Below are 25,637 nucleotides of genomic sequence, written 5' to 3'. Positions count from 1 at the left end.
TTGCCTGGAGAATCCCACAGGCAGAGGGGCCTGGCGGGTTACAGTCCATGGGGTCGCAAAGAATCAGACAGGACTGAGAGACTTTCACTTTCACTTCCTCCCATGTGTGTGTGCACATCTCTTAGCCAAGTTGGATTCTAGTGAAGATGTGGGGGGCGGTTGACATCACTCACTGTGGGGTGACACCCCTTCCCTTTCTGATCTCCAGGGAGCCTTTCTGAGCATATATATGTAGTTGGGAACATCTCCTTGACCTCGAGAAAGAGGACTCTGTTGTCTTCTGTGTCTTATCTGGGCAGGGCTCAGCTCTGCTCTCTCCTGCTATCTGTCCCCTGGGGACGAAGCCCAGCTGCTCAGCCTCTGTGCTCAGCTCTGCTCACTGGGGCTCCATGGATGGCCGCCAGCCTCACACAGAGCAGCATGAGGGCCTTGGGGCACCAGCAGCAGGCCGAGGGCCAGGGTGTATGAGAGAGGTGGGGCCAGGAACTCTGGAGGCAGAGCCTGCCCCCTTCCCAGAGACCCCTCCAGGAGCTGGAGCTCTTATCCCAGCACACACCCCTTTGAGAATAGTGGGGGTGGGGGGGCTCCAGTCAGGGGAATGAGCCAGGGTGAAAGGGCAGGGGAGGAGGAAGGGTCCCTGTGTTCTTTGTTGTCGTCCGTCTCTGATGCTGAGCTGGCCTAGGGCGCACTGGCCTGAGTGGGACGGGAAAGTACCTGCTCAGACAGTGGCAGCCAGGCCGGGTTGGGGGTTCAGGGGCAGCGAGACGCCTGTGACATCCTTGCCTCTGAGGAACCCCTCAGGCTGGACTGGAGGAATCTGCCTGCCCAGCCCAGCCTCCTGGAGACTGTTGGGGCAGACACAGCTGTTGTATTCCCATTTTACAGGTGAGGAAACCAAGGCAGACGCTGGGAAGGGTAGGCCTGTGCTGGGCCAGGTAGTGTCACCTTGTCTGTTCAGACCCTTCCCAGTCGGCCAGCACCTCCCCAGGGGCCAAGGGTCTTGACCTCTCACTTCCAGGTCCGCCCCTCCTGGACATTTGCATCCTCCATAAATGGGTGGGTCTCAGCCTGTCAGTAGTGAAGCTCTGGGTTATAATGCCTGGGGTGCTCACCTGAACCCTACTACCTGCCTTGCAGTGGGTAGAGGGGAGCAGAAAAAGAGAAGACTGGTGGCTTTGCCTGTACTGGGGCCCAGGATGGGGTGCCTAGGGATTGGGCCTCCACTCTTTACTGGTGAATTTATTATTATTTTATTGGAACGATCTTTTATTTTATTTGGCTACATCAGGTCTTAATTGTGGCACACAGGATCTCTGTGAAGGTGCATGGACTCCCCAGATGTGGTGCGTGAACTCAGTAGCTGTGGCCTGTGGGCCCAGTAGTTGTGGCTCACGGGCTCAGTAGTTGTGGTGCTTGGGCTCAGTAGCTGTGGCCTGAAGGCTCAGTAGCTGTGGCCTGAAGGCTCAGTAGCTGTGGCCTGTGGGCTCAGTAGCTGTGGCCCACAGGACTCAGTGGCTGTGGCCCATGTGCTCAGTAGCTGTGGCCCGTGGGCTCGGTAGCTGTGGCCTGAAGGCTCAGTAGCTGTGACCTGAAGGCTCAGTAGCTGTGACCTGAAGGCTCAGTAGCTGTGGCCCGTGGGCTCAGTAGTTGTGGCCCACAGGGCTCAGTGGCTGTGGCCCATGTGCTCGGTAGCTGTGGCCCGTGGGCTCAGTAGCTGTGGCCCATGGACTCAGTAGCTGTGGCCTGAAGGCTCAGTAGCTGTGGCTCATGGGCTCAGTAGCTGTGGTGCGTGGGCTCAGTAGTTGTGGCCCGTGGGCTCAGTAGCTGTGGCCTGAAGGCTCAGTAGTTGTGGTGCGCAGGCTCAGTAGTTGGGGCTCATGGGCTTAGTTGCCCCACGGCATGTGGAATTCTAGTTCCCTGACCAGGGATTGAACCTATGTTGCCTGTTGCACACCAGATTCTTAACCACTGCATCACCAGGGAAGTCCCTTTCCTGGTGAATTTAAAGCCCAACAGTGGAATTAAAGCACGGCAGGGAGATGTGGGGTCACTCCAAGATCCATTGTCTGGTCACCCAGGGCTTTCTGAGAGGGGGCTGTCAGGGGTGGGGTGGCCGGGCTCTTGACCCAGTTGTGTAGCTGGCAAGGTGTTTGTTGTTGGAGAATCATGTCTTTGAAGTGGGTGCCTCAGCCACCCAAAGCTGTGTTAGGGCTTACATCACAATCAAAAAGCAGACACCCACTCTCTACAACGCCATGTGGAGCAACAGGAGCTGCCACTGGGCTCCAGGGTGGGAGGACCCCTGAACACAGGCTCCTAAGAGGGCTATCTCCAGAATTCCATGAGCCCCTCCTCCCAGCTGCCCAGCTCATGCCCTTGAGGGTCAGCGGGCCTGGGAGACCCTGACGACCCAGCATCAGGGGAGGCCAGTTCTAGGGTCCTGTGGGGGTGGGACACTTCTCTCCAGGGAGGACGTCTGATGCTCGCAGGTCTGGGCTGGCTGGTCACTCAGAGGCAAAAATGGGGCTCAGAGATGCAGCTGGACACTGCCAGGCTGCATTGTGGAAGGGCCGATGCCCGAGGTTTCTGGGGGCCTGGAGGGGCCCACGGAGCCCAGGGTGCCGGCAGGGAGCCCCGCAGAGCTGAACTGGGTGCTGTTAAAGTCCAACCTGGAAACTGATCCCTCTGGCCAGAACGCAGCCCCTAGGACAGAGTGCTGCTGAGGGTGGAGACCTGCTGATGCCCGGATGGGCGGTGTCCTGAGTTCCTCCTCCACCCCCATGGCTTCATCCCCACCCACCAGCAGGTCCACAGCCTCATCAGGGAAAGCCTGGGGCTAGGGCAGTGAGGTTAGCCCCCAACCCCAGGTTGGTGACAGGTCAGGTGCTCCCCGGGCCGGGCCTCAGGTCACAAGAGAGCAGCGGCTGCACAGTCAAAAGCTTTCATCTCTGCCCACCCTGCAGTTGTGACTCAGGCTGCATGTAAAGGCTTGTGCACTTGAGCACATGCACATGTGCATGCACACACACACACACACACACACACACACACGGGCCCCCAAGCGCTCCCTCTGGCCTCTGACCTCTGTGACAGTGGGCACCAGCACCCCATCCCCAGGCTCTGGGGCCACCCCCTTCTCTGGGTTGTGGGGCTCGTCCATCAAAAGATGAGACTTAGGCAGTGCTGGCATTGGGGGCCCTGGGTCCCAGGGGTGGTACCTACTGTGGTTGGGGGCCCTGGCTCTCCACCCCTCTTGGCTGCCCTGGTGAACAGGCTGACTCCTTCCTGCTGGACTAGAGGTTCCTGAGCAGCACCCCGGCTCTATCAGGAGACGGGCCACAGGGACCCACGGGTGCCCCACCCACTGCGTCAGTGGTCGGTGTTGACAAGCAGAGTGGGCAGGGCCTCACCTGGGGAGCCAGTCTGTCCCAGGATCGACTCCCCCATGTCTCTGAGCCTTGGTGCCCTCACTTGTGGAGATGGGGTGACAGGCTGCCTGGGGCCCCAGAAGAGGCTCCCCCAGCCTTGTGGGGCCTCTGACCACCCTCCTGCCATGCTGGGCAGCTGAGGAAGCTGAGTCAGGCAGTTAAAGGGGAAGGGCCCCGGTGGAAGCAGTGGGCCCCTAGCCTTGGAGGAGCCCCAGAGCACAGATTCCTGGTGGACACCCTGAGGTTGCTGCAGGAAGGGTCCAGGCACCAGGGGGCCGAGATGTGCAGAGGTGTGGGGTCTCGGAGGTCCCATCCCACCCCGACATCTTTTTTGCTTGGAGTTATTTGACCCTTTGGGTCTCAGTTTACTTGTCTATAAAATGAGTCAATGTAGATCTAAACCATCAGAGTTTTGAGGATGACTGCTGGTGCCCAGCCTGTAAGAGGGTATGACAGATGTTAGATGTGATGGCGACACCAGGGATGAAGCCTGAGTTTGAGAAAGCCATTCTATCTGGAACCTGGAACAGTGGAGCCAGGGAGGGCCTGGGAGCAGCTGCCCCCAGCCCCAGAGCCTGTGGTGCCTAGGAAGGACTGGTGCTCCAGGCCCACCTTGGGGGCCCTTTGGTGGGGCTCTTGCCCTGGGCAGTGGCCTCCAATTCTAGTCCTTGCAGAACCTGGGTGACTCACCCATGACATAGGGCTCCACCTCCTACAAAAGGAGACAGGGGAGCACCTGGCCTCCTATGGGCTTGAGAGGAGGGTGGCACAGAGGGCATGAGCAGCGAGGTGGCCCCTGGGCCCTGGGCAGGTGCTGTGACAAGGGGAAGCTTGTTAGGGTCTCCCCTGGTCCTGGAGGCCCACCCCCAGTCTGAGAGGAGCATGGATAGGATGAAGCCCCCCGTGGTGCATGCCCGTAGGGCCCAGAGCAGGCAGCGGCCATATGCACCCTGTGCTGGGTGTGGGCCTGGGCTTTGGATCGTCCTGGCCTTCTGATTCTTGATGTCCCTCAGGACAAAACAGGGGCAGGGCTCTGACCAGCTGTGAAGATGCACGGAAGGGGAGCTCAGCTGATGCTGAGGCTGGCCCCCACCACCCCTCCCCCATCTCCCCCATCCATCCTCCCAGAATCTGGGAGCCTCCTGGGCCTGCTGCCCATGCTTGCCCCCTGCCTGCAGCCCTTCCTGCCTCTTCTGGTGCCTTTCTCTTGTGACAGCTGTCGTGGACCATGAAGGGGATGACATTTGGGGGCTGATCCACCCCGGAGCCCTGTCGCTCCTCCTCAGGTGCCCAGCGAGCTATGCAAGGGACAGATGCCAGGGTTAAAACCTGCAGACTCTTGGGGGCTTGAGACCCCAGCACTCACCCGGGACAGGCCTTCCTGGCCTGGGGAGGGGGCCTGGGAGGAAGAGGGGTGTATACAGTCCCTGGAGCAGGAACTGTCAGGAGCGGGAACTGAGCTGGCCCCCAGAAAGGGTTGGGTGGGCAGAGGGAGGGCCTAATGTCTGGAGGAAGGGCCAGGAGCTCGGGGGCAGGGAGCCCCCACCAGCCCTTCCTTAGATTTCAGTAGGAAGACCCTCTGAGTGCACAGCCAGCTGCCAGGTCACTACCTCCTGGGGTGGGAGAACATGGGGGACAGAGCCACCTGCTTGTGGGTGGTCCGGAGGGACTGAGAGGAGTGGGACCCTGAGCTGCGCCCTTCTGGTGACTCACCCCTTCCTGCACAGGTGCGCCAAGCAAGAAAATACCCCCCATCCTTCTGCTGTAAGTGTGCGGAAGTGGTTGGTGGGGCAGAGCCCCCAGTGAGTTAAATTCAGAAGAGCAGGTGCCGAGGGTTCCGGGGGTGACCTGGGAGGCCAGAGCTGGCAGCTGAGGACAGAGCTAGAAGGAGTTCCTGGAGGCAGAGGCCCTGGCCCCCTGGTCATATCCCCGGATGGCCAGGACTTTGGATACATGCACAGGAAGTGGGTGATGCTTTGGGGCAGGTGAGGAGCCCAGCACTTTGAGAGCTGAAAACACTCTCATTCATCCTGAGACTCCCAGTCCTGCCCGGGCTCAGGCCATGGGGACAGTGCTAGTTCTCAGACCCCAGGTGTCCCCGCAGTGTGATTAGGGTGTGGCCCCTCTGCCTTCAGGGCTGCCACCAGGGCTCAAGAGAGGAGACCTTCAGACTCGACCCTGCCTTGCTCTGGGCAGCCTTTGGTCCAGGACACATGGTGGCCAGCTCCTCCTAGGGCCTGCCTTGTATCTTGAAGGTCTGAGTGAGACTGAAGCCGCCCTTCAGCCGTCCTAGTGGCCCAAGGTCCTTCGGGGCCCTGGCCTTCCTTTCCCCGAGGTCTTCAGCCACCTGCTCATTCCCCTGGTGTATTAGTCACCTGTGCTATGTAGCCAATCCCCACCTACAGAGGGGCTTAAAGCGACACACGTCTATTGTCCCGCAGGTTCTGTGGGTAGGGAGTCCTGCGTGTCCCTCCACTGGGCCCCCTGCTCAGGGCCCCACCAGCTGCACTCCAAGCACCAGCCAGGACCACCTTCGTGTCTGGAGCTGGGACCTCCTCCAGGCTCTGGTTGTTGGCAGAATTCAGGTTTAAGTTCCTGTTGGCTGTTGACCCAGGGCTGCTGTTCTCAGCTCCCAGAGACCTCCTGCCGCCCCTCTCCCCACCCCTGCGGTCCCTCCCAGCCTTGGCTCCTGAGGCCATCAGGACAACCGCTCCCTAATTAGGTCAGGCCCACCTGGAGAGTGCCACTTTTGATAAAAATTTTCCCAGTGTCTCACAATACCCTGTGGGGGTGGGGGCTCGACCCCAGCCCCTTCCCCCTACTACCTGTCTCTGTGTCTCTCCATCCAGCCACATGCCAAGCCCCTGATCCTCTTGGGGGCAAGCCTGAGTGCACCCACAGGAACCTCACTGACTGATAACTGTCCCCAGTCCCCGGCCTTCGTGTCTTTAGGCATCCTGGCCAGAACTTACAGCCTGGGCCCCGCTGCAGCCCCACTTCCTGAACACCAGTCTACACCTCAAAACCTCGATTTTCCTCGATTGTCTCATTATGAGTGATGGATGCCTGTGTGTTGGGAGTAACAGCCCCAGCCACCCAGAGTCCTGGGGTTCAGGCCAAGCGTGCTGAGCCGTGTTTCTGGCTAAAGCCACCAAGGCCCACATGAGCCTGAGCCTGGGGCTCCCGGCCCAGCTCCTCAGGGGTGCCACTGGCTACACGTCCTCTGCCTGGGCTCCCCGTTCCCCTCCTGCAGAGGACCTGGGGGGCTGGACATGCTGATGGGTTCCTTGGGCCGAGCCTCCCTCTGTGTATCCCCTGCCACTCCCAGTTCCCCAGCATGTAGCTAGAACAGGCCAGGAGGGGGGTTTTAAGCTCTCCTTGCGGAGGGAAGCAGCTGGGTTTGGGGGACTTGGAAGCTTCACATCTCCTTTCACATGGTTTGGGCTCAACTGACCTTCCAGGGAGGATCCTGGCCCCTATGCCAGGGGCAGCTTTGTGCCAAAGACGGTTACATTAGAATACATGGTTCCTTCAGAAAGGAGAGGTGGTGACCACCGCAGAGCCCCCGGGTAGGCAGGTCCCTGTCTCCGAGCCCCTGGCAGTGCCAAGGGCAGTGCCATCCAGCCCTGTGGTGGGCAGGGCTCCAGCGGTCCTCCTGGACCATGTCTCTCTGATTCCGGGGCCTCGGCAGCCGCAGGGGCATGGCCAGCGGCAGCCTGGGCAGTGTCTGTGGTGCAGGCTGGGCTGCATTGGGCCACACCCTGCTGCTCTTTCTGTTGCCAAGCTCCCTGTGGGGTCCTAGGGGAGCGCAGTCACCCCATGTACGTCTCATCTCCGCTCAGCCCTTTGGGGCGGCCCCAGAGGACCACAGTGTTCCCTGAGCAAGAGTAAGACTCACTGCGCCCCAGGCGCTGGGGCCAAGGCACCATCTCTTCCCTTCGGGGTGGCCTGGCTTTGCCTGTTGAGGTCTCAGGGGCCGGGACTGGCCCCCCAGTGCTCTGGAATGGAGGCCTGTGGCCCCCACGGCCTCCCACGGGCAGCATCTCAGAAGGAGCCGAGTGCAGCCCCATTGTGGAGCCAGCCTGCGGCCCCGCGTGCCGCCCCCTCCCTGCGCAGCCTCCTTGGTGCGGTCCGACCCAGCAGTGGGCAAGCTGAGGCCTGCCCTAGACTTTGATGAATAGTCATGAGGAATAAAGGGGTGGGCTGCCCGTTTTGTTGTTAGATGCAGCTAGTTGACAGCACTGGGGAGATGGAGAGGGCCAAAGTGCCCCTGGCCAGCTCACATGCTCCAGAGCATCCCTTGCTTCTGGTCCCCTAGCCGCCGAGCTTCTCCGCTTGGTCCACCCTGCCGGGTGGCTGCACCCCTGCCCCCAGCCCCCCGGCCACCCACACCCATGCCTCATCCCGTGGCACGCCAGCTCCCCGGCGTGTGCAGAGCCCCGCGCGCCCGCCATGCTGTTTGTCAGTGACCCCATGCAGCACTTCGCCTCGGTAGGTGCACCTCCTGGGTCCTTTGGGTCGACTGGGATGCCTGTGTCTGTCCTTCTCGGGGGGCCTTGGTGGGGCTTTCGCCTGGTGGAAGGGTCATGGGCATTCTCTTGCCTGTCCGCCCTCATCCCCCTGGTCGGGCACTTGCTGCCAGATGGGGTGCTGCCACCCAGGGGGAGCAGAGGCAGGAGGGAGGTGCCGGCCCATCCTGGAGATGCCCTGGGGACAAGTGCCCACTAGTGCGGCAGAACCAGTAGCCAGGAAGAGGAGGGTGGGTGGGTGTCTGGTCAGCTAGTGGCCCAGCCAAGAAATGTGGGGTTTGCCATGCTCCCCAGCTTTGGACTGTCCAAACTCAGGGTCTGCTGCGCCACCTGCCCAGCTCTGCCTCCGACTGCAGGAGCTCCGTGTGCCTTGGAGGTCGTCTTTGCTCCCGGGACTCGGGCTGTTAGGCTGCCACCGCCCGCTCCCAGGTCAAAGGCATCCTCACCTGGGACGCTGCTCTATTGGCCGCGGTGACGGGGTGTTTCCCGCCAGCTGAGTTTGCAGGTCAGGGGCTGGCCGCGAGCTGGCCTTGAGGCCATCCTATCGCCCTTCACGAGGGCCGTTGGCTGGCAGAGAGAAGGACGGGTCTGCAGCTTGTACCTGGCCCCGGGGACTGGGGCTCATTTCCAGACGTGCCGGGTCCCTGGGGCCAGCAGGCACCTGCTAATTGAGCAGGTGGAGGTGGGGCGCAGCAGCTCCCTCAGGCCTTTCTCCTGCTGGGGAGGTGGATGCAGTGGGGCCCGTGGGTACTGTGTGCCCTGTGGGACACCCAGCAGTGGGCAGGGGGGCGGTGAACAGCTGGACAGAGTCCGGGTGTCCCCAGGCTCTGTGAGTGGAGGACAAGCGCCGTGTGCAGAGCCACAGAGACCTGCAGGTTCTCAGTCATGTGTGTGCGCACAAGTGTTTATGTGCGTGTGTCTGGGCCTGTGGGTGACAGTGGGTGTATTCCCTGTTGGGACAGGTATATGCGTTTGTGCCTGCAGGTAGGTGTCCCCAGCAGACCACGGCAAGAGTAATGTCGTGGGTGTGGCCCAGGAGGGGTGAAGGGCGTGTGACCTCTCTATACAGCCTGACCGGGCGCTGACACCGTGCTCCCACATCTGGAAGCTCCCTGGTGTCTCCACACCTTTGGTGGGAACTTTTTATCTGAAACCTGGCCCTGAGAAAGGGCAAAACCCCATGTGGCCACAGTTAGAGTCCCATCTCTGCTCACTTCACCCACCAGCCCCTGTCACTGGGCTCAGACAGTGGGTTCCTGGGGAGCAGCCTCATACCACAGACTGTCCATGCAGATGGTGAGTGAGCCAGGAGGGGCTGTCTCCTGCTGCCCAGGGTCTGTTGTCACACACAGAACTTAAGGCAGAGCCTGGAGTCCCGGGCCCTGGAAGCCAGTGTCCCCGCCTGGCCGGTTGGGGAGCCCCTCGGACACAGAGGACTCTGGTACAACCTGTCCTCTTGCATGAAGTGGGTATCACCATGTAAGTCAGCTGAGGCTGCAGCTCATTGCCTTTTAAGGAGGCGGAGGCACGGTGATGGAGGGCACAGACCCCGGTTCTGGGACATGGAGCGCTGCCTCCCTGCAGGAGCTGTAGGTGGTGGTGAGGGACCCCCTGGCATCATCCCTGCTGCTGCTGCCCTGCCCTGGGGACCAGCAGCGCCACCCCTGTCATCGCCTGGCCTCCTTGCAGACTGAGGGCAGCCGTGGCCCATCTGTTTGTTCGTTAGGGCAACAGGTGCCCAGAGCAGCTCTGGTGGCAGGTGGGGGCCTCTGGAGCCCCTTCTGGGGCCAGGGAGCTGGGCTGGGTGGTTCTGATTTGTAAAAGTGCCTCCGCTTCCGTCCTGGGGAAGGTTACCTCCGATCTGCTCACTGTATGCAGAGGGGAAGTGGTATGAACACTCGGGGTTGAACTGGAGGTCATGTGGTCACCCCTGTGGTTATCAGGAGCCCACTGGGCCAGGAAGGAAGCATGGAGCTGTCGGGGCCCCCACTTGGTCTTCTGGGGGACCCGCCTTTCTGAGCTCTGGTTCCGATGCAGCTACCTGTAGCCCTGTGCCAGTGGGTGACCCAGGAGGGCACATGTCTGACTCCCTGCTCCCTCCTACCGCCCACAGGTCAAGCAGGGCTGGACAGCCCCCTGCAATTGGCCCATTTACTGGGGTCCTTCAGCTGGTGCCGAGGTGTGGTTGGTGCTGGTCAGAGCAGCCTTTCCTCCTGCAGAGACTAGTGGCTCACAGAGCAGGAAGGAGCCGAGGGCCCGTGGTGGCCGCCTCAGATGGGATGAGCTCCGTTACCATCCGGACGGTCCCATAGTCCTTTGGGTGGGTGTCCAGGGGCCCCACCCAGCTGCCTCCCAGGCCCCCGTTTCACTGTGTATCAATTTAGACCCTCACGGCATGAGACGGGCATGTTGGACGCCGCTGGCTCCCCTGTGCCTCCTCTATTGACGGACCCAGGTCCACCTAGCCTGCAAGGCTATGGAAGGCCGGCTCATGAGTGACTGGGCCACTGTCCTGGGGGCCAGGCCCAGGATGGGCATTGTAGGTGTGTGCTGTGTGCTGGGCAGCATGGGAGGGCACAGCGCCTGGATCTCCCGTGTATCCGGGAGCAGGGACGTCCCCAACCCCCACACCCCCAGACAGGACAGCTCCTACAGGAAGGGCAGCCTTGGACAGGAGGGCTCAGGAGGGAAAGGCCAGTCAAGGTGTTAAGAGATATTTGCTCAGAGCTTACTGCCTCTCCAGGCACACCAGGCACACCAGAGGAGGACAGGATCCCTCCTGAGTTCTAGAAGCAGCCTGATCTGCAGTGCCGAGAGCAGACCGCAGGAGGGCAGGGCGAGGCTGGGAACCACGGGAGACTGGGATGGAGAGCGATGCAGGAGCCTTGGACCCGGAGGGAGCGGGCGAGGGGACTAAGAGCCCTGGGGTCCTGGACAGGGCCTGCTGATGGGCTGGAGGTTTGGACCTAAGCGACTGGGTGAAGGGAGTCGGCATTTATGCAGCTGGGAAGCTGAAGAAGTGACATTTGGGGTGAAAGTAAGCGTTCTGCTTTGGCTGTGTTGTATGAGACTCGTCTCGGCCACTGCACAGGTGAACAAGAGGAGAAACAGGAGCAGAGTTCCTGAAGCCTAGGGAGGAAGCGGGAGGGGTTGTCCGGTGGGGCTTAGGGCTGCGCAGTGCCACCCCGGTGCCTGACCTGAGACGCGGAGCAAGGAGGAGACGGGGAGGTGGCGGGAGGCGGCCAGCTGAGGAGGGGGTTGAAGATGACCTTCGGAATGAGGGCAGGAGAGGCACTGAGAAAAATGTCCTGGCTTCTTGAACCTTGCGGACGGGAGGACAGTGCAGAGTCTGAGCCATGGACTGAAAGAGCCGCTTGGACGCCTGGGGCAGGTGTCCCGAGTGCTGGAGGGTGTGGGCAGAGATGCCCCTGGGGAGCCTGGGGCATCAGGGTGGGCGGGGCTGCACGCTGGAGACAAGCCAGCCGCTCTCCTGAATCTCCCCAAACTGGAGCTGAGCAGAGGGAGAGACTCTGCCACGAGACAAAAGGGGCAGCTTGGGAAGGGTGGGGGGTGGGGAAGGCTGCTGAGAGGGCGGGGTGGCCAGGACAGAAGAGGGAGGGGCCTCAGGTGACCCGGCAGGAGGTGTTCCCCTGGTTGGGAGCTGACAGAGCTGAACTGCGGGGCGGGCTCTGGGCTAGGCTTCCTAGCTCGTGCTGCGAGGCTGCAAGGCCTTGGGGCTAGGGGGAGGATTGACCGTCTGGAAGGAGATGTCAGAGCCTGATTTGGGGGACATCCCATCAGCTGGGCTCACCAGCCCAGTCTCCTGCTCCTTTGCCTGATTCCACGTCTGTCCCCAAAGCACCCATGCTTTTGGCATCCCCACCGTCCCCACAGTGACTGTCCCATCTCAGTTGGTGGAAAACCCACCCTGGGCTCTTCCTGGGCCCCTTTCTGCTGCACCCGCTCTCATCAGGAACCAGCCAGCCTGACCCTGACTATGCCAGCTTCATGCAGCACATCATGGAGCAGCGTCCCTCCCCTCTCAGTGCCCCACAGGCCCCCGTAGGGAGAGCTCTGCTCCTCTGACCAGTGTCCTGCCCTCGGCCCTGCAGCTCCCTGGCCTGAAGGCCCTTCCCCTCCCCAATGTCTGAGTCTAGACGTCCTGGTACCCAGTACCCGGGTAGCCGGTGGCATCTTCCACTTCCTGCCTACAGAACCCCACTGGCCCGGGTCCCCCCAGCCCCGCATCCTGGGCCACCACTGGGCTGCTTTTGTTTTTGTCTTCCTTTGTCTTCAGCCAGTAGTGAGGCCTCACTTGCCGGTTCTCTCAGTCCTCTACTACTCTCTGCTCTTCGAGCTAAGCTCCTAAGCTCCGGAGGTTGCAGCCTATGGGCCAGCCGTGTCTTGGTGCCTGCCCACTGCTGTCTCCCAGTGCCTGGGAGGGTGCCTGGGAGATGAGGGTTGAAGGGCTGAGCTGCCTCCCACACCCCGGGAAGCTGGACCAGGCCTCAGAGCTGGAGGGCAGGGCTGGGGTCGGCCTGCAGGACTTCCTGGGTAAGTGCAGGCAGTCCCTCCCCAGCGCCCCAGATGGCTCCCCTCCCACCGCCGCCTCCCTGCCCCTTCACTGCACTTGTCACAGTCTCTCCACTGAGGAGTGCGTTCACCCTGATGACGGCCCCTCCGTGTCTTCCTGCTTAGCATCTTCAGGATGGACAGACAGACAGAAGGATGAATGGACGATACATGGGTCGGGCTCTGGGGCTGCAGGCAGTGGGGAAGGGGGCTGACCGCCCCCCAGTGGTGCTGGGGGGAAGGGAGAGCCAACACCCCACCGTGCCCCGGCGGGCTGTGCCTATGAGGGATCACCAAGCTCCCCACTTTCCTCCAGGATCTCTTTCTTCCAGGCACCCTGGGAGGTGTGGGACGTGGACTGGGCCCCTTTTCCAGTGGTTAAAAGAAGACTGCATCGTTGGGTCCCCTGTCTGTTCACGGGGCAGCTCCTCAGAGCCCAGCAGGGGCGCAGCCCGAGACCCCAGACCCGCGCGGGACCCTGCCAATGCGCTTGGGTCTAGGCTGGGCCCTCACTGTCTCAGCAGCGCCATCTGCAGGCGGAGGCTCCGGCCGCGGGTCCTGCAGACACACGTTCCCCTCAGCGGCAGCGCAGCCGGAGCTTCTGGGGGCACGTTCCCCGGGTGCGAGGTGTGGAAAGTTCCACACGGCCCTGGCGAAGATTGGGCAAGGCCCCGAGAGAGGAGAGCGTGTGTGCATATTTTCTGGAGGAGCGGGAGCCTTTCCCCCCAGGCACAAGTCGAATCTTGTTGGCATTTCCATCCGTTTAATCACAGACTCCGGGAGACGCTGTGGGAAATAGCAGCGGGCTGGAGGTCCCGCTCTGAGTGGGACGGGTTATCTCCAAGTGAAGCCCAGACGGCCCGTCAGTCACTTTCCTCTGGGCGAGGTTGTGCCCAAGCCCAGACATGCCTGCCGGGGAAGATCGTGGAGTTGGAAGTTTCATGCTCTAGATTTTGAAAGTCTGGTCTTGGTATCCTCCTCTGGGGAGCAGAGGATAGAGGTCAGAGCAGACGGAGCATGCCAGAGGAGGAGGCACCTGGCTGACCCTCCCCACGCAGAGGCTCTGAGATCTGACCCCAGGTTCTGAACCTGGGGTGACTCTAACCCTCCTCCAGTGCGGGGAGCAAGATGAAGGAGGTCACCAGGGTTAGGAGGTACTGTAGCTGGGATGGGAATGACAGGCTGGGGTTCGCACTGTAGGAGGTGACATCTGAGCCCAAGGGAAATACGGAGGGGCCACAGGGCAGGAGGCCCAGCACCTTGCACCCAGCCCCCATCTGATCTGGATGCATGCTGTGGTCCCATGAGAAAGACACAGATAATGCTACTGTAAGTCCCCTACTGCGAACCTTTGAGTTGCGAACTTTCAAAGATGCAGTCACGTAAGTTATCCACGTGTCTGGAGTCCACTGTCACGCATGTGCATCCTCTCCAAGTGGTTGAGTGTTCGTGTCTTTACCGTATTGAGTATGGTGGTGCAGTGGCTTCATTTCAAGCCCAGGAGGTCCAGAAGCAAGTGCCAAAGCAGTAGTGATGTAGCTGGTACTGCTAAGAAGACTCAGAACGCAGGAAATGGCAAGCGGATTTTCTTTTTCAATGCATTTTTAAATTATTGTATTTATTTTTGGCTGCCATGGGTCTTCGTTGCTGCGTGTGGGTTTTCTCTGGTTGTGGCGAGTGGAGGCTACTCTAGTTGCCGTGCGAGGGCTTCTTGCGGTGGCTTCTCTTGTTGTGGCTCGAAGGCCCCAGAAAGGCTCAGCGGTTGGTGGCCCTTAGGCTTATTTGCCCCGGGACACATGGGGTCTTATTTCCCGGACCAGGGATCGAGCCTGTGTCCTCTGTGACGGCAGGCAGGCGGATCTGTACTGGCAGGGGAATTCTCAACCACTGGACAACCAGGGAAGTCCCGGGGGTTTTCTTTGTTTGAGGAGACACTGTTGCTTTCTGAGGCACAGGACTGGAATGTAGAACAGTGCACAAAGGTTGCAGCAGCCGTTCAGAGTGCAGTCCAGCGCTGCCGTGTCATCTGAGATGAGAGAAACAGGGCTGCTCTCCAGTCATCCCTGGGCTATTTTTCAGGAGGGTAGATAGAACTGAGTCCAGCAAGGAGCCAGAACCCGTGCCGTCCCTGTCGGGCGTGAGTGCCATTGCAGCTTGCCCTCCGTCTTGCATTGCCAAAGACCCTGCTGCTCTACCGTCTCCCACCTCCTCTCCCTCCTCCAGTCAATGACTCTTGCCTGTTAACTCGATGCCAGTCCCTGTGTGCCAGCTGTTATACTGTATTTTCCAAGGTACTGTGAGATTAAAATGCTTTCTTTAATTTTTGTGGTTGTTTTTTATGCATTATTTGTGTGAAAAGTATTTTAAACATGTTACAGTATAGTAGTATATAGCTTGGAGAAGGCAGTGGCACCCCACTCCAGTACTCTTGCCTGGAAAATCCCATGGACAGAGGAGCCTGGTAGGCTGGAGTCCATGGGGTCGTGAAGAGTTGGACACGACTGAGCGATTTCACTTTGACTTTTCACTTTCATGCATTGGAGAAAGAAATGGTAACCCACTCCAGTATTCTTGCCTAGAGAATCCCAGGGATGGGGGAGCCTGGTGGGCTGCCGACTATGGGGTCGCACAGAGTCGGACACGACTGAAGCGACTTAGCAGCAGCAGCAGCAGTATATAGCTGGTTGTGTTAGCTGGGTACTTAGGCTAACTTTTCTGGACTTATGAACAAATTGAACTTAACAAATGAGCTCTCAGAACGGAACTTGTACATATGTAGGGGACTTACTATATTTACCCCAACAGACCACACAGACAGGTGCAGTAGGATGATGTGGCTCCCATGACAAGAGGTTGCCCCACCTGGAAAGGAAAGGATGGGTCTGTGGGCCATGCCTTTTGGGCTCAGCTGTGGCCCTTTGCCTGGAGGGACCAGCCAGGCCAGGCTGCTGGAGAAGGCTTTCTGGGGAGGTGGGCCTAGAGCAGGGCCTGGAGGGAGTAAGGAAGAAGCTAGAGGGGACAGAGAGCCCCTGCTGTGAGCTGGAGGGATGAAAGGTTGAAGTGTTCTCTGGGGCGGGGGGCGGTGGGGGGTGGGAACAGCCAGCCAGTGGGGAAGCCTTGCACAGCTGGAATGCCGGTGTGCAGATGAGGGCAGCCTAGAGCCTGTTCCCCTGGGGCTGTGAAGACTGTGCAGACCCTGGCGCAGTGCTAGATGCAGGGTGGGAGCTGCAGGCTTTGGGGGACTTGGGTGCAGCAGACAGGCAGGCAGAGGCAGCAGGAGTGAGTCTGCTGGGACCCAGCAAGGTTTAGAGGGAGGGAGGGAGGGAGGGAAAGAAGAAAGGAGAAAGGGAGGAAGGGAGGGAGAGAAGTAACGAGGGGAGGGAGGTAAGGAGACTGGGAAGTGATGGAGGGAAGTGAAGGGGAGAGGAGACGGAGGGAAGGGTGGAAATCGGGAGGGAGGGAGGGAAGGAAGATGAGGAAGTTGTGAAGCCTTGGGCTGGTGGGTCGCCGCCTTGCACATCTGGGAAGGACACGGTGGATTGTGCTGGGACCTGCTTCTTGGGAAACATCTCATCTGCCCGTTGTTGGGAGTCTCGGAGAAAGGATGGGGGACATGGATAGGGCCAACTCGGCAGCCAGACCTCCCCGCTGGTTCTCGAGGGTCCCGCACATGATCCCTGTGAACCTAGCTCAGGTCAAAAAGCAAGAAGAGCTTAGCGGGGTGTTGGGGAGGGCACCCGGGCCAGCTGCCGCCTGCTCGCTGTCTCCACACAGAGCAGTCCTGCGCCTGGCCCGACGTGAATCCAGGCAGGCCCGCGTTCAGCTTCTAAAGCTACCTGAGGGGCAAGCGTGTGAGACCTTTGCAGTGCGTTCTACAAAGGTGTGGAGGCTTACAGCCAGAGGAGAAGGGACAGCCCCACCTCCCAGCTGAAAAAAGCCTTTATTTCCTTTCAGTCCACTGGGAACTTAAATGCCGCTGCCTCTCCCTGAAGGAGCAGGGACGAAGGGCAGCCCAGAAAAGCGTCTTCCCAGGATGCTGCTAGCTTCTCTAGAATTCTCTAGAATCCTGCATTTCTGCCCCAACCCACTCCCCGGAGGGCACACCTGCGCCTACACGATCCTGCGCCCACACGGGCGCCCTGGGACATAGCCAGCAGGCGTTCTGCTGCTTGGCCACTGTCACCAGGGCTCGTGGCCTCTTGAGAACAGAGGCCGAGCGTGCAGCCAGCCCACCTGGGAGAGGCAGGGCTGGGATGGGCCACTGGGGTCTGGAAGCCCTGGGACAGGCGGGGGCCCCCAGCGCTCCCTGGAGGCAGGACCTGGGCACTGCCCCATGTGGTGGAACTTCAGCCCTGCCTGTGGGGCAGACGGCTCTTTGTCAAACTGTTCTGCCCTCTGCCAGAAGGGGGGCCATTTTAAAGAGCCAAAGGTGTGGCAGGTCCTCCCCCTCCCCCACTCCCTCCTTGAGCAGGCTTGGCTCCTGCAGGGACAGAAGCTCCAGGTCAGCAAGTGCTCCTTGCCACTTTTCCCTCCCAGATACCCCACATACTGGCTGTACTCAAGGCTCTGATAAGGTCTGCACTTGGGTCACAGCACACACTTCGGGGGCCATGAATTGGGTGCTGGCCAGCTGCTTCTGTGGCTGCAGGTGTGCAGGAAACTCAGCAGGCTTTTAATGTAGAAATAGTAAGTAGAGCAGGAGAAGGGCATCTGATGGGTGGCCCACCATGGCGGAGGAGCCCTGTGCTAAGGTCAGGGCTCCCACGCCGCTGGGGACGTTTCTTTCTCCCCACCCTGCCCCCTGGACAGTGGGATCCTGCAATGATGTGTCTCACCCTGGGTCCCTGTTCCCGCTGCTCCCCGCCTGACAGGCTCCTTGGCTTTTTCTGAGTTGTCCTGTCTTTTTTGTCCCTTACTGACTCCCTTCGGATCTTTTCTGGGACAGACGCGCAGGGCCTTGGGAGGGCATGCTGAGTGACAGTCTTCTCCTCACCAGACCTTAAACGAGTAGGAGAAACCTTAGAAGCACGAAACTTCCGTTTCGGCCAGAAATGTGGGAGAACGCAGGGTGGGTGAGCCGGCCTTCCTGTGGCTTGGAAAAGGAGGAACTGGAAACGATGCTGTCCATACGGTAGCTCTCAGGACTGTGGCCTTCGTGCCCACCTGGGGCAAGTGGGGCAGAGAGAGCTGGTAGGAACAACAGCAGACGCTTCCGTGCACACTGGGTGCTGGGCACCCTCTCAGCTTTTTAACTGCTTGACCCTCAGAAGCCACTGGTGAAAGGTGGGCACAGATGCAGACCCACACAGGTGTTCATCACTGTATCAGTTACTCTACCCAGAGGAGCAGCAGAGGAAGCCCTGGAAAACAAGCAGGGGGAGAGAGCCTGGGGGGCTTCGGGGAAGAGGTGAGGCTTGAGAGGTGGCACAGGCAGAGGAGGCAGTTGGCATCGGGGGTGAGTGGGAGTGGGAGGCAGCACAGGCAAAGGCCCTGTAGAGTCACGAGGAGGCTGGAAACAGGCTCCCTCAGAGCTGCTGCCACCGCCCAGAGGTGCAGGTGTGTCGCTGCAGCTGAGATAGATGCTCTCTGAATCAGTGTTTGAGCTCCGTGTTCCCCGGTTCGCTCTGCTCAGCCTCCGGAGTTGTTTTAAATTTTCCTGACAAGTTTTTCTGTTGCCATGCTCACTAAAAAAATGTTTTGCTCCAGAGATCTGTGCTTGCCGTCCCTGATTGTAAATCTGTGCTGGATTCCTGACCGTGTGGCCTGTGCTGTTGGTGTCTGATCTTAGCATCCTGGAGCCTTGCTGAAGATGCTCCTGGACACAGAGAGGCACGAGATTAGGAGGGGTGGGGACACAGGCTGTAAAAGGCGGTTTATTTTCCAGGTACACCCCCAAAATCGTTTGAGATGGTTTACAAATTCTAAATAGATAAACACGTGAAATGGGATACTTATAAACCTACAGAACACAGCTCACAGTGGAAGGATGGACCCAGTGGAGCCTTGGTTCTGGAGAAGGCTGGTTAGGATGGTGATTGGTGGGGGACAGAGGAGGACGCAGCGGGGGAAGCCTCCCTGCCCTCCCCGCGAGGCAGCCCAGCCCCAGGGCAGGCAGAGACACTTTTGGCACATGGGGCCACTCCCACCAGGGTCTCCCAGGAGGGCTGCTGTGGGCTGAAGCTTCCTTTGGCTCCAAAGGTACACTCAGGTACAATGGACATGTGTGATCTGGGGGGTCTTCTTGTGAGTTTCAGGATCCGGTTTGTTCAACCCAGAGCTTCTGAGCATCCCGTCTGGGGCTAATCTGTGCTGGGGAAAACCCTCAGCCAATCAGCAGGGACTGAAGGGAGGCCCCTGAGGCTGGGGCCTGGGTACAGGGGAGTGGGGGTGCGGGTGGGGCAGGAGCTGGGATGGGATCCCACCCAGGGGCAGTCCCCTTTGGACCTCTCCCCACTGCTTTTCGGGGAACCCCATCCTTTCCCTGAGACTCTCGACGCCAAGCGGGGTGTCCATCCAGGGGGCAGGGCTGCCTCGGTCCCTCCTCTCCCTCCCCATCTAACCTCCTCCCTCTGCTGACTCGCCTGAAGTGGGACCCTTGCCCCAACCCCATGTGTGCTGAGCACGTGCACGCACACGCCTTCCCCTCCCCGGGGCCCTGAGGTCCCACACAGAGCAAAAACGGGGCCACCCTAGATTCCTGTCGGAGAAACACTGACCCCAGGAGCAAGCCCGGCTGCCCTTCGGGGGCTGGGACATAAACCTAGGCGCTCTAAACCCAGAAGCCCTGCCCGTGTGGATTTGCAGACCACAGGCACCCGGAGGGGAGCTCTGGCCCATCTCGCCCGGCTCAGCATCTTGCTCTAAGTAGACAGAGAGCCTGAGAACACACATTTGTGGAGCAGATGGACGGGACCGTCTGGGAGGAGCTGCATGGTCCTGGCAGGAGAGGCCCCTGGGGCATTGTCCTGCTCAGCCAGAGGCATCGAGGGTTGGAGTGGGCTGGCTTGGTCGACCTCCTCTCAGTGCTCCCACCCCACCCGCCCAATGCATTGAGGCCTCAGAGGCAGGCTGGGCGCTTCCTCAGATGCAGGAGTAGAGGCCACCCGCCGGCTCCGACTCCCGCTCACAGCCCTCTTTGGGTCGGGCCCAGAGCCTTGCACGTGCATGTAGGCACTTGTGGGCCGCCGCGGGCCGGGCGTGTCCGGATCAGCCCACTCTCTTGGGAGTTCTTATTGAAAGCAAAACAAACCAAAAAAGTCCTGGTTTTGCCCAAGTTCCTCGCTGCTGCCAAGTGGGTCTCCTCTCAGCTTCCGGAGACTCGGGGGTGGGGGGGCGGGGGGAGAGGGGCTCTGGTTCTGGAGAATGCCCCGTCCTCCACAGGCTCCGGTGGGTGCACCACCCTGGACCTCAGGCACCACGCTAGCCTCCCCTCCCTACCACGACCCCCCCCACCGGGTCCAGGCTCCTGTTTAGCAGCTGGGTCTGGGGGGCAGGGGTACCCAGCAAGGCTCCCATCAGGAGGAAGGAAATGCAAAGTTTCCTGTGGGCAGGAAAGAAAGGGCCCTTCAGGGCGGAGGTGCCTCGCTTCTAATCTGCAGGTTCCCAGCTGTGCTCAAAGCCGCATGGAAAAGCTGCAGGAACAGCCGGCTCCAGGGTGTGGGCAAGATGTCCCTGGGGAAGCACGAGGGAGGAAGGGGCAGCCCCAATGTCCCCAGGGACAGCGTCTGCCCCCGTGAGCCGGACCCAGCACAGGTCCACTGTCCTCGGGCTCCGGGGCAGGCGAGGGGGCTTCTCAAGACCCCAGACCACAGGAAGCCTCTGAACCTAGGTTGGAGCAAGAAGAGGACCTGCAGAGGGGGCAGGACCCTCTCTGGACTCGGTGGTCCCACATCTCATTAAGGTCTCCTGCACAGGGGCCAGCCTGCTGGAAGTCATCCCCCTCCCTGCTTTGTGGCTGCTGGGCGTGTAGATCCTATCAGCCCGGCTCCTTTTGGTTCAATGACTAATTCCCTGGCACCCGCCTCAGATCTGAAAAGAATGTGGACAAGTTAAAATCTGAACACGTTGTCGTGGGGCAGCCTCCCGCCTCTCCTGAACTAGGAGGCAAGGGCTGTTGCCCCACTGGCCTGGGCCACCTTCCTGTTGGGGATGGAGCAGGGAGGACAGAGCTGAGACCCCTGGCTTGGGCCACCTTGCTCAGGACACAGGACGCTTCTGCGGCCAAGATGAGGAAGGCTCCCTGCAGCCTTCAGTGGAGGGACAGGGAAGACCCTCCAGAGGGGCCATGCTTACTGCCTAGAAAAGAAAAACAATGAGTGCAGGCTGGGACTCCTCCCCCCAGGACCCACAGGGCTCTCAGCCTCCTGTGATGGGGGAGCAGGCTCACATCCCATGCTCATTCCTGGGCATCCAGATGGTGGGAGGGGCATCCTGCTGCCCCCCACCCCTCCATCCATCCCTCCATCCCTCCAACTATCCATCCATCCACCCCTCTGCTCCTCCCCCATTCCTCCCTTCCTCTGTTCTTCCATCCACACATCCATCCGTCCCTCCATCCATCTATCCCTCCCTCCATCTTCCCTCCCTCTATCCATCCAGCCAGCCAGCCACGCATCCCTCCCTTCACCATTGTCCCTCCATTCTTCCATCCATTCATCCACCTACCCCTTCACCCCTGTGCCTGCTCACTCTCTTGTCCAGCAACACTCTTTTTGGAGGGGAGGAACCCTCTTGAGTAACCACAGCATAATGAGAAAAGCACTACACCCCTAAAGGGTGTGCTGATAATTAATAGTAATAATAGTAATAACAATAATTTCAGCTACAAGTCCCTCATAATTAATAGTAATAACAATAATTCCAGCTGTGAGTCCCTCATCAGCTACTGATTGAGGATCTTGTGCCTAATGTCCAGGAGAAACGGAATGCAAACCACATATATAATGTTGTATTTTCTGGTAACCACGTTAAAAATGGTGAAAAGAAACAATGGAAATAATTCAAGAATTTATTTTACTTATCCAAGACTATGCTCATTTCAGCATGCCATCGATACAAAACTGTGAACGAGATATTTTATTTTATTCTTTTCGTTGGCACTAAGTCCTTGGAGTCGGTTCTCTATGCTCACAGCACAGCTCAGTTCACACCGGCTGCATTTCCTGTGTCCATGTGGGGGTACACTGATGCCCGTGAGACAAGGTCTGTCCTTGTGGGGTCTGAAGTCCAGTGGGGAGGCATAAACCAGGGGGGCACAGAGCAGAGCTCTCCTGGAGCAAGGGGGTGTGAGAGCACTTGGGACCCCCAGATGGGCCCTTGGGAGGGGGTGGCTGTCAATCCTTCCATCCCCAGAACAACCTGGGCTCAGGAGAGGTGAGGATCCACAGGGTCCCTTGTTGTTTTGTTTTCAGTAGCTTTACTGAGTTACAGTTTACTTACCACCCAGCTCAGCTGTGTTCAGTTCAGTGTTTGCAGTATGCAGTTTGAAGTACGCCGTTCACTGTTCTTTGAATATATTCACAAAACAGACTCACAGACATAGAGGACAGACTTAGAGTTGCCAAGGGGATGGGGGGTAAAGGATGGAAGGGTTGAGAGTTTGGGGTTAGCAGATGCAAGCTATTATGTATAGAATGAATAAACAACAAGGCCCTGCTCTATGGCACAGGGAACCATACTCAACATCCTGTGATAAACCAGAATGGAAAAAAAAATACGAAACAGTTGTATCGATGTGTATAACTGAGTCACTTTGTTGTACAGCAGAAATTAACACATCGGAGATGAACTATACTTCAGTTTAAAAATGCACAGATACGTGGACCCATCACCACAGTCCATTTTAGAACATTTTCATAGTCTCAGAAGGGAACCTGCACCTGAGCCGTCACCCTGCAGCCCCCCAGCCCTGGCCGCCCCCTGCCTGTGTCTCTCCCCCGGGTCTGCCGCCCCTGGACTGTCGTGTCAATAGAGAGAGAAGACGTCTGAGCTTTTGTGTCTGCACCTTCGCGTGGTGCGTTTCTCCTCTGGGTTGTGGCATCAGTAGCTCATTTCTTTCTGACGGTGGGGGAATAATGTTCCATCACGCGGACTCTGCAGTTTGTTCATCCGCCGGCAAGGTGGGCAGTGGGCACTGGGCCCCCTTTGTCTTACCGGTGAGGCACAGAGGTTAGGAAGGCTGTGGCAGGGGTGGCGCAGCACTGACCAGGGCAGGAGGCTCAACGGGATAGTGAAGTGGGGTCTGCCCTGCAGGGTTCCCTGTCCCACTGGCGGTGGAGACTCAGGTTTACAGGGAGTACGGGATAGCCCTGGAGGTTCAAATAGAAAAGGGATCCGCTTAAGGGATCTGTCCAGTGGCAGTTTGGGCCAGGGCGTCATGCCTGTGCCCTGATAGCCTCAGCCAGTCTGGCTGTCCCTGATGGCGAGGGCACGGGTGGGCCTGGGGGCTCTGCCCCACTGCCAGACGATCTGCACTGGGTGGCAGTCAGCCATCGGGGCCGGGGCACCCACCTCGGGGAGGCACAGTGGGCGGGAGGAGTGGGGAGCAGTGGCTTTGCTAAGAACCAGCCACCTGCTGTCCGTCACCGGTCACCTCCCGGTTCCATCATCCTCGGTCACCTCCCGGTTCCATCATCACCGGAGGAGCCGAGCTTCCTCCAGGCTGGGCAGACCTCTGGGGAGGAGTCACCTCTCCAGGTTAGGAGGGGCCCAGGGGAATGCGTGCCTGGGGAGGAATACAGAGCGGGAGGGGACTCTGGGTCATGGAGCCCCAGCCTCCTGATGTGCAGAGGGGTGCTGAGCATGGGTTGCCCCAGGGCGGAGCTTCTCTTGACCATCCATGGGAGGAACTTGCTCTTTTATTTTTCACTATGGAGAAGAGGACAGAGCAGGAGGGCTCTTCTCCCACTGTCCGGTCCTGCCTCCCTCCTCCCACTGTCCCGTCCTTCCCGCCACCTCTGGTCCTCCCCCCACCCCTAACCCTCACCCCACTAGGGGGACTCCAGGCTCTCCGCCGGCCAGACGCAAGTCCCCCAGTTCACAGTCCCCAGGTTATCACCAGCTCTCCAGCCTCAGTCTCCTCATCCGCAAGTGGGGGTGGCAACGCCCACCCCAGGTGGTGAGGAGGAACAGCTCCGCGGAGTGCAGCTGGCGCCGAGAGGGAGCAGTTTAGCATTCGTGGTTAGAGCTGGTCTGGTCCCCACTACTGTGTCACCCTCTGAACCACCTCCTGCTTGAAGCCTCAGGGGTGGGCTTCCATGCCAGCCCTTCTGCGGGGCTCTGCCCTGCCTTGCCCTCAAGGCACTGAAGCATGGGTTGGCACCCCCTCCCTTTGCTGGGGTCTCCCTTAAGCTCCTGGCAGGGACTGATGGTCAGGACCCTGCAGAGGGTGACCCAGGGGACACGCCCACACAGTGAGGCTGAGTTCCAGTTCCTTCTGTGTGCGGAGGGTGTGGAAGATGCTAGCAGGGGGAACTGCAGAGGGCGGGGCATTCAGATGCTGATGGATGGAGGGAGCCTATAGGGGCCCTTCGAAAGTGACTCTTGGCTCAGCCACCATCCAGCCCCCAACCCTACAGGGCTGGATCCCCAGAGCCTCTTGGGCAGCCCCTGCATTGGACGGAGCCTGGGGTGTGCCCCCTGCACCCTGGGGCACCCTCTTTCTGCCTGGTTCCCTGGGGCGAGGTCTCTCCGCTTTGAACTGAAGGGGGCGGGGGGTTGGGGTGGCAAGAAATGAGGATGCTGAGCCAGGTTCTGCCCCCAGAGAGTGCAGCCAGGCCATCAGCCCTGGGAGCCGCCCCCACAGGCAGGTCCCTCCAGGTGCGCTCAGCAGCGCCCCAGGAGCCCTGGCACCCGGGAGGCTGATGGAGAGAGGAGGGCGAGGTGAATATGTCAGTTTATCCCAACACAAGTAGTGACCTGTCGGGGGTGGGGGGGCACCGAGGAAATATTTGGTATGACTGAGCCGCTGGCCCTTTAAGGCTCCTGTAACAGGACACCTCCCCGGACGGGATGGCTTCCACTCTCCAGCCTGACTGTGTGTCTCCCCCTCCCTCCTCCCCTTCCTGCCAGTCCCAGTTCAATTTGCTGAGCAGCACCATGGACCAGATGAGCAGCCGCGCTGCCTCGGCCAGCCCCTACACCCCGGAGCACGCCGCCAGCGTGCCCACCCACTCGCCCTACGCGCAGCCCAGCTCCACCTTCGACACCATGTCACCCGCGCCCGTCATCCCCTCCAACACCGACTACCCTGGCCCCCACCACTTCGAGGTGACCTTCCAGCAGTCGAGCACAGCCAAGTCAGCCACCTGGACGGTGAGTGGCGCCCAGGGTGGGGAGGGGGTGACCACATACACCTGTGTCCGCTCAGGGTTCCCAGCTGGCCAGGAGGAGCATCAGGCAGGAGGCGGGTCTCAGGGCTGGGCAGTCTGGGCGTGCCCAGCCCTCAGATGCGTGGCCAGAGTGGGCCAGCCTCCCACAGAGCCGCCCACAAAGCTCCAGAGGGGATGGACATGTCCCTCGTCCCCGTGAGGACAGAGGCAGACTGTTCTCATCAAGACTGTCTGGCCAGCATCCCTGAGCTTGGGAGGGGGCTCTGGTTTGAATTCTGTCCTGGGTGGACAGGAGGCTCCCTGGCTTCAGACACCTGAAGCCGTCTGAGCTCGGTCCCTGGGTCCACAGAGGCCACCTCCTCCAGGCAGTGCAGGGCTGGCAAGAAGCCTCTGTCGTAGGCGTGTTTAGGCGTTGCCCACTCTGTCTCTGGGTTGTCATCTCCAAGCGTGAGTGAGACAGGAGGTCGAGATGGAGCCCCAAGGCTGCAGATCCCAGGCCCTGCCGCGTGCCCTTGGGAACATCTGCATGTTCCTACCCCCCACGATCGAGATTTTGCCAACTTTGAGAACATCTCACACACCCACGGTTGCTGCTCCCCAGAAATGCTATTGTGAATTGCTGTTGCCCTAAGCTCTTGGAGTTTATGTTAACCCTTGAAACTGCCTACAATCCAGAAGGTAGAATCTGTTACTGACCCATTTATAGTCCAGGACTGGGCTTCCCAGGTGGCGGTAGTGGTAAAGAACCCACCTGTCAGTGCAGGAAACCTGAGATGTAA

At 59.8% G+C, this 25,637-nt stretch overlaps 1 protein-coding gene across 1 annotated transcript in view; it reads left to right on the top strand.

The window, feature by feature from the left end:
• Positions 1–25,637, top strand: part of TP73 (tumor protein p73) — a 53,935-nt gene that overhangs the window by 8,450 nt on the left and 19,848 nt on the right. Inside the window, exon 4 of the mRNA XM_052653680.1 lies at positions 24,599–24,841. Coding sequence (XP_052509640.1) covers positions 24,599–24,841 — 243 coding nt within the window. The remainder of the gene's footprint in view (positions 1–24,598; positions 24,842–25,637) is intronic.

The sequence above is a fragment of the Budorcas taxicolor genome, chromosome 16 (assembly GCF_023091745.1).
Source record: "Budorcas taxicolor isolate Tak-1 chromosome 16, Takin1.1, whole genome shotgun sequence".
Taxonomy (NCBI): Eukaryota; Metazoa; Chordata; class Mammalia; order Artiodactyla; family Bovidae; genus Budorcas; species Budorcas taxicolor.
This window is presented reverse-complemented; position numbering and strand designations above follow the sequence as displayed.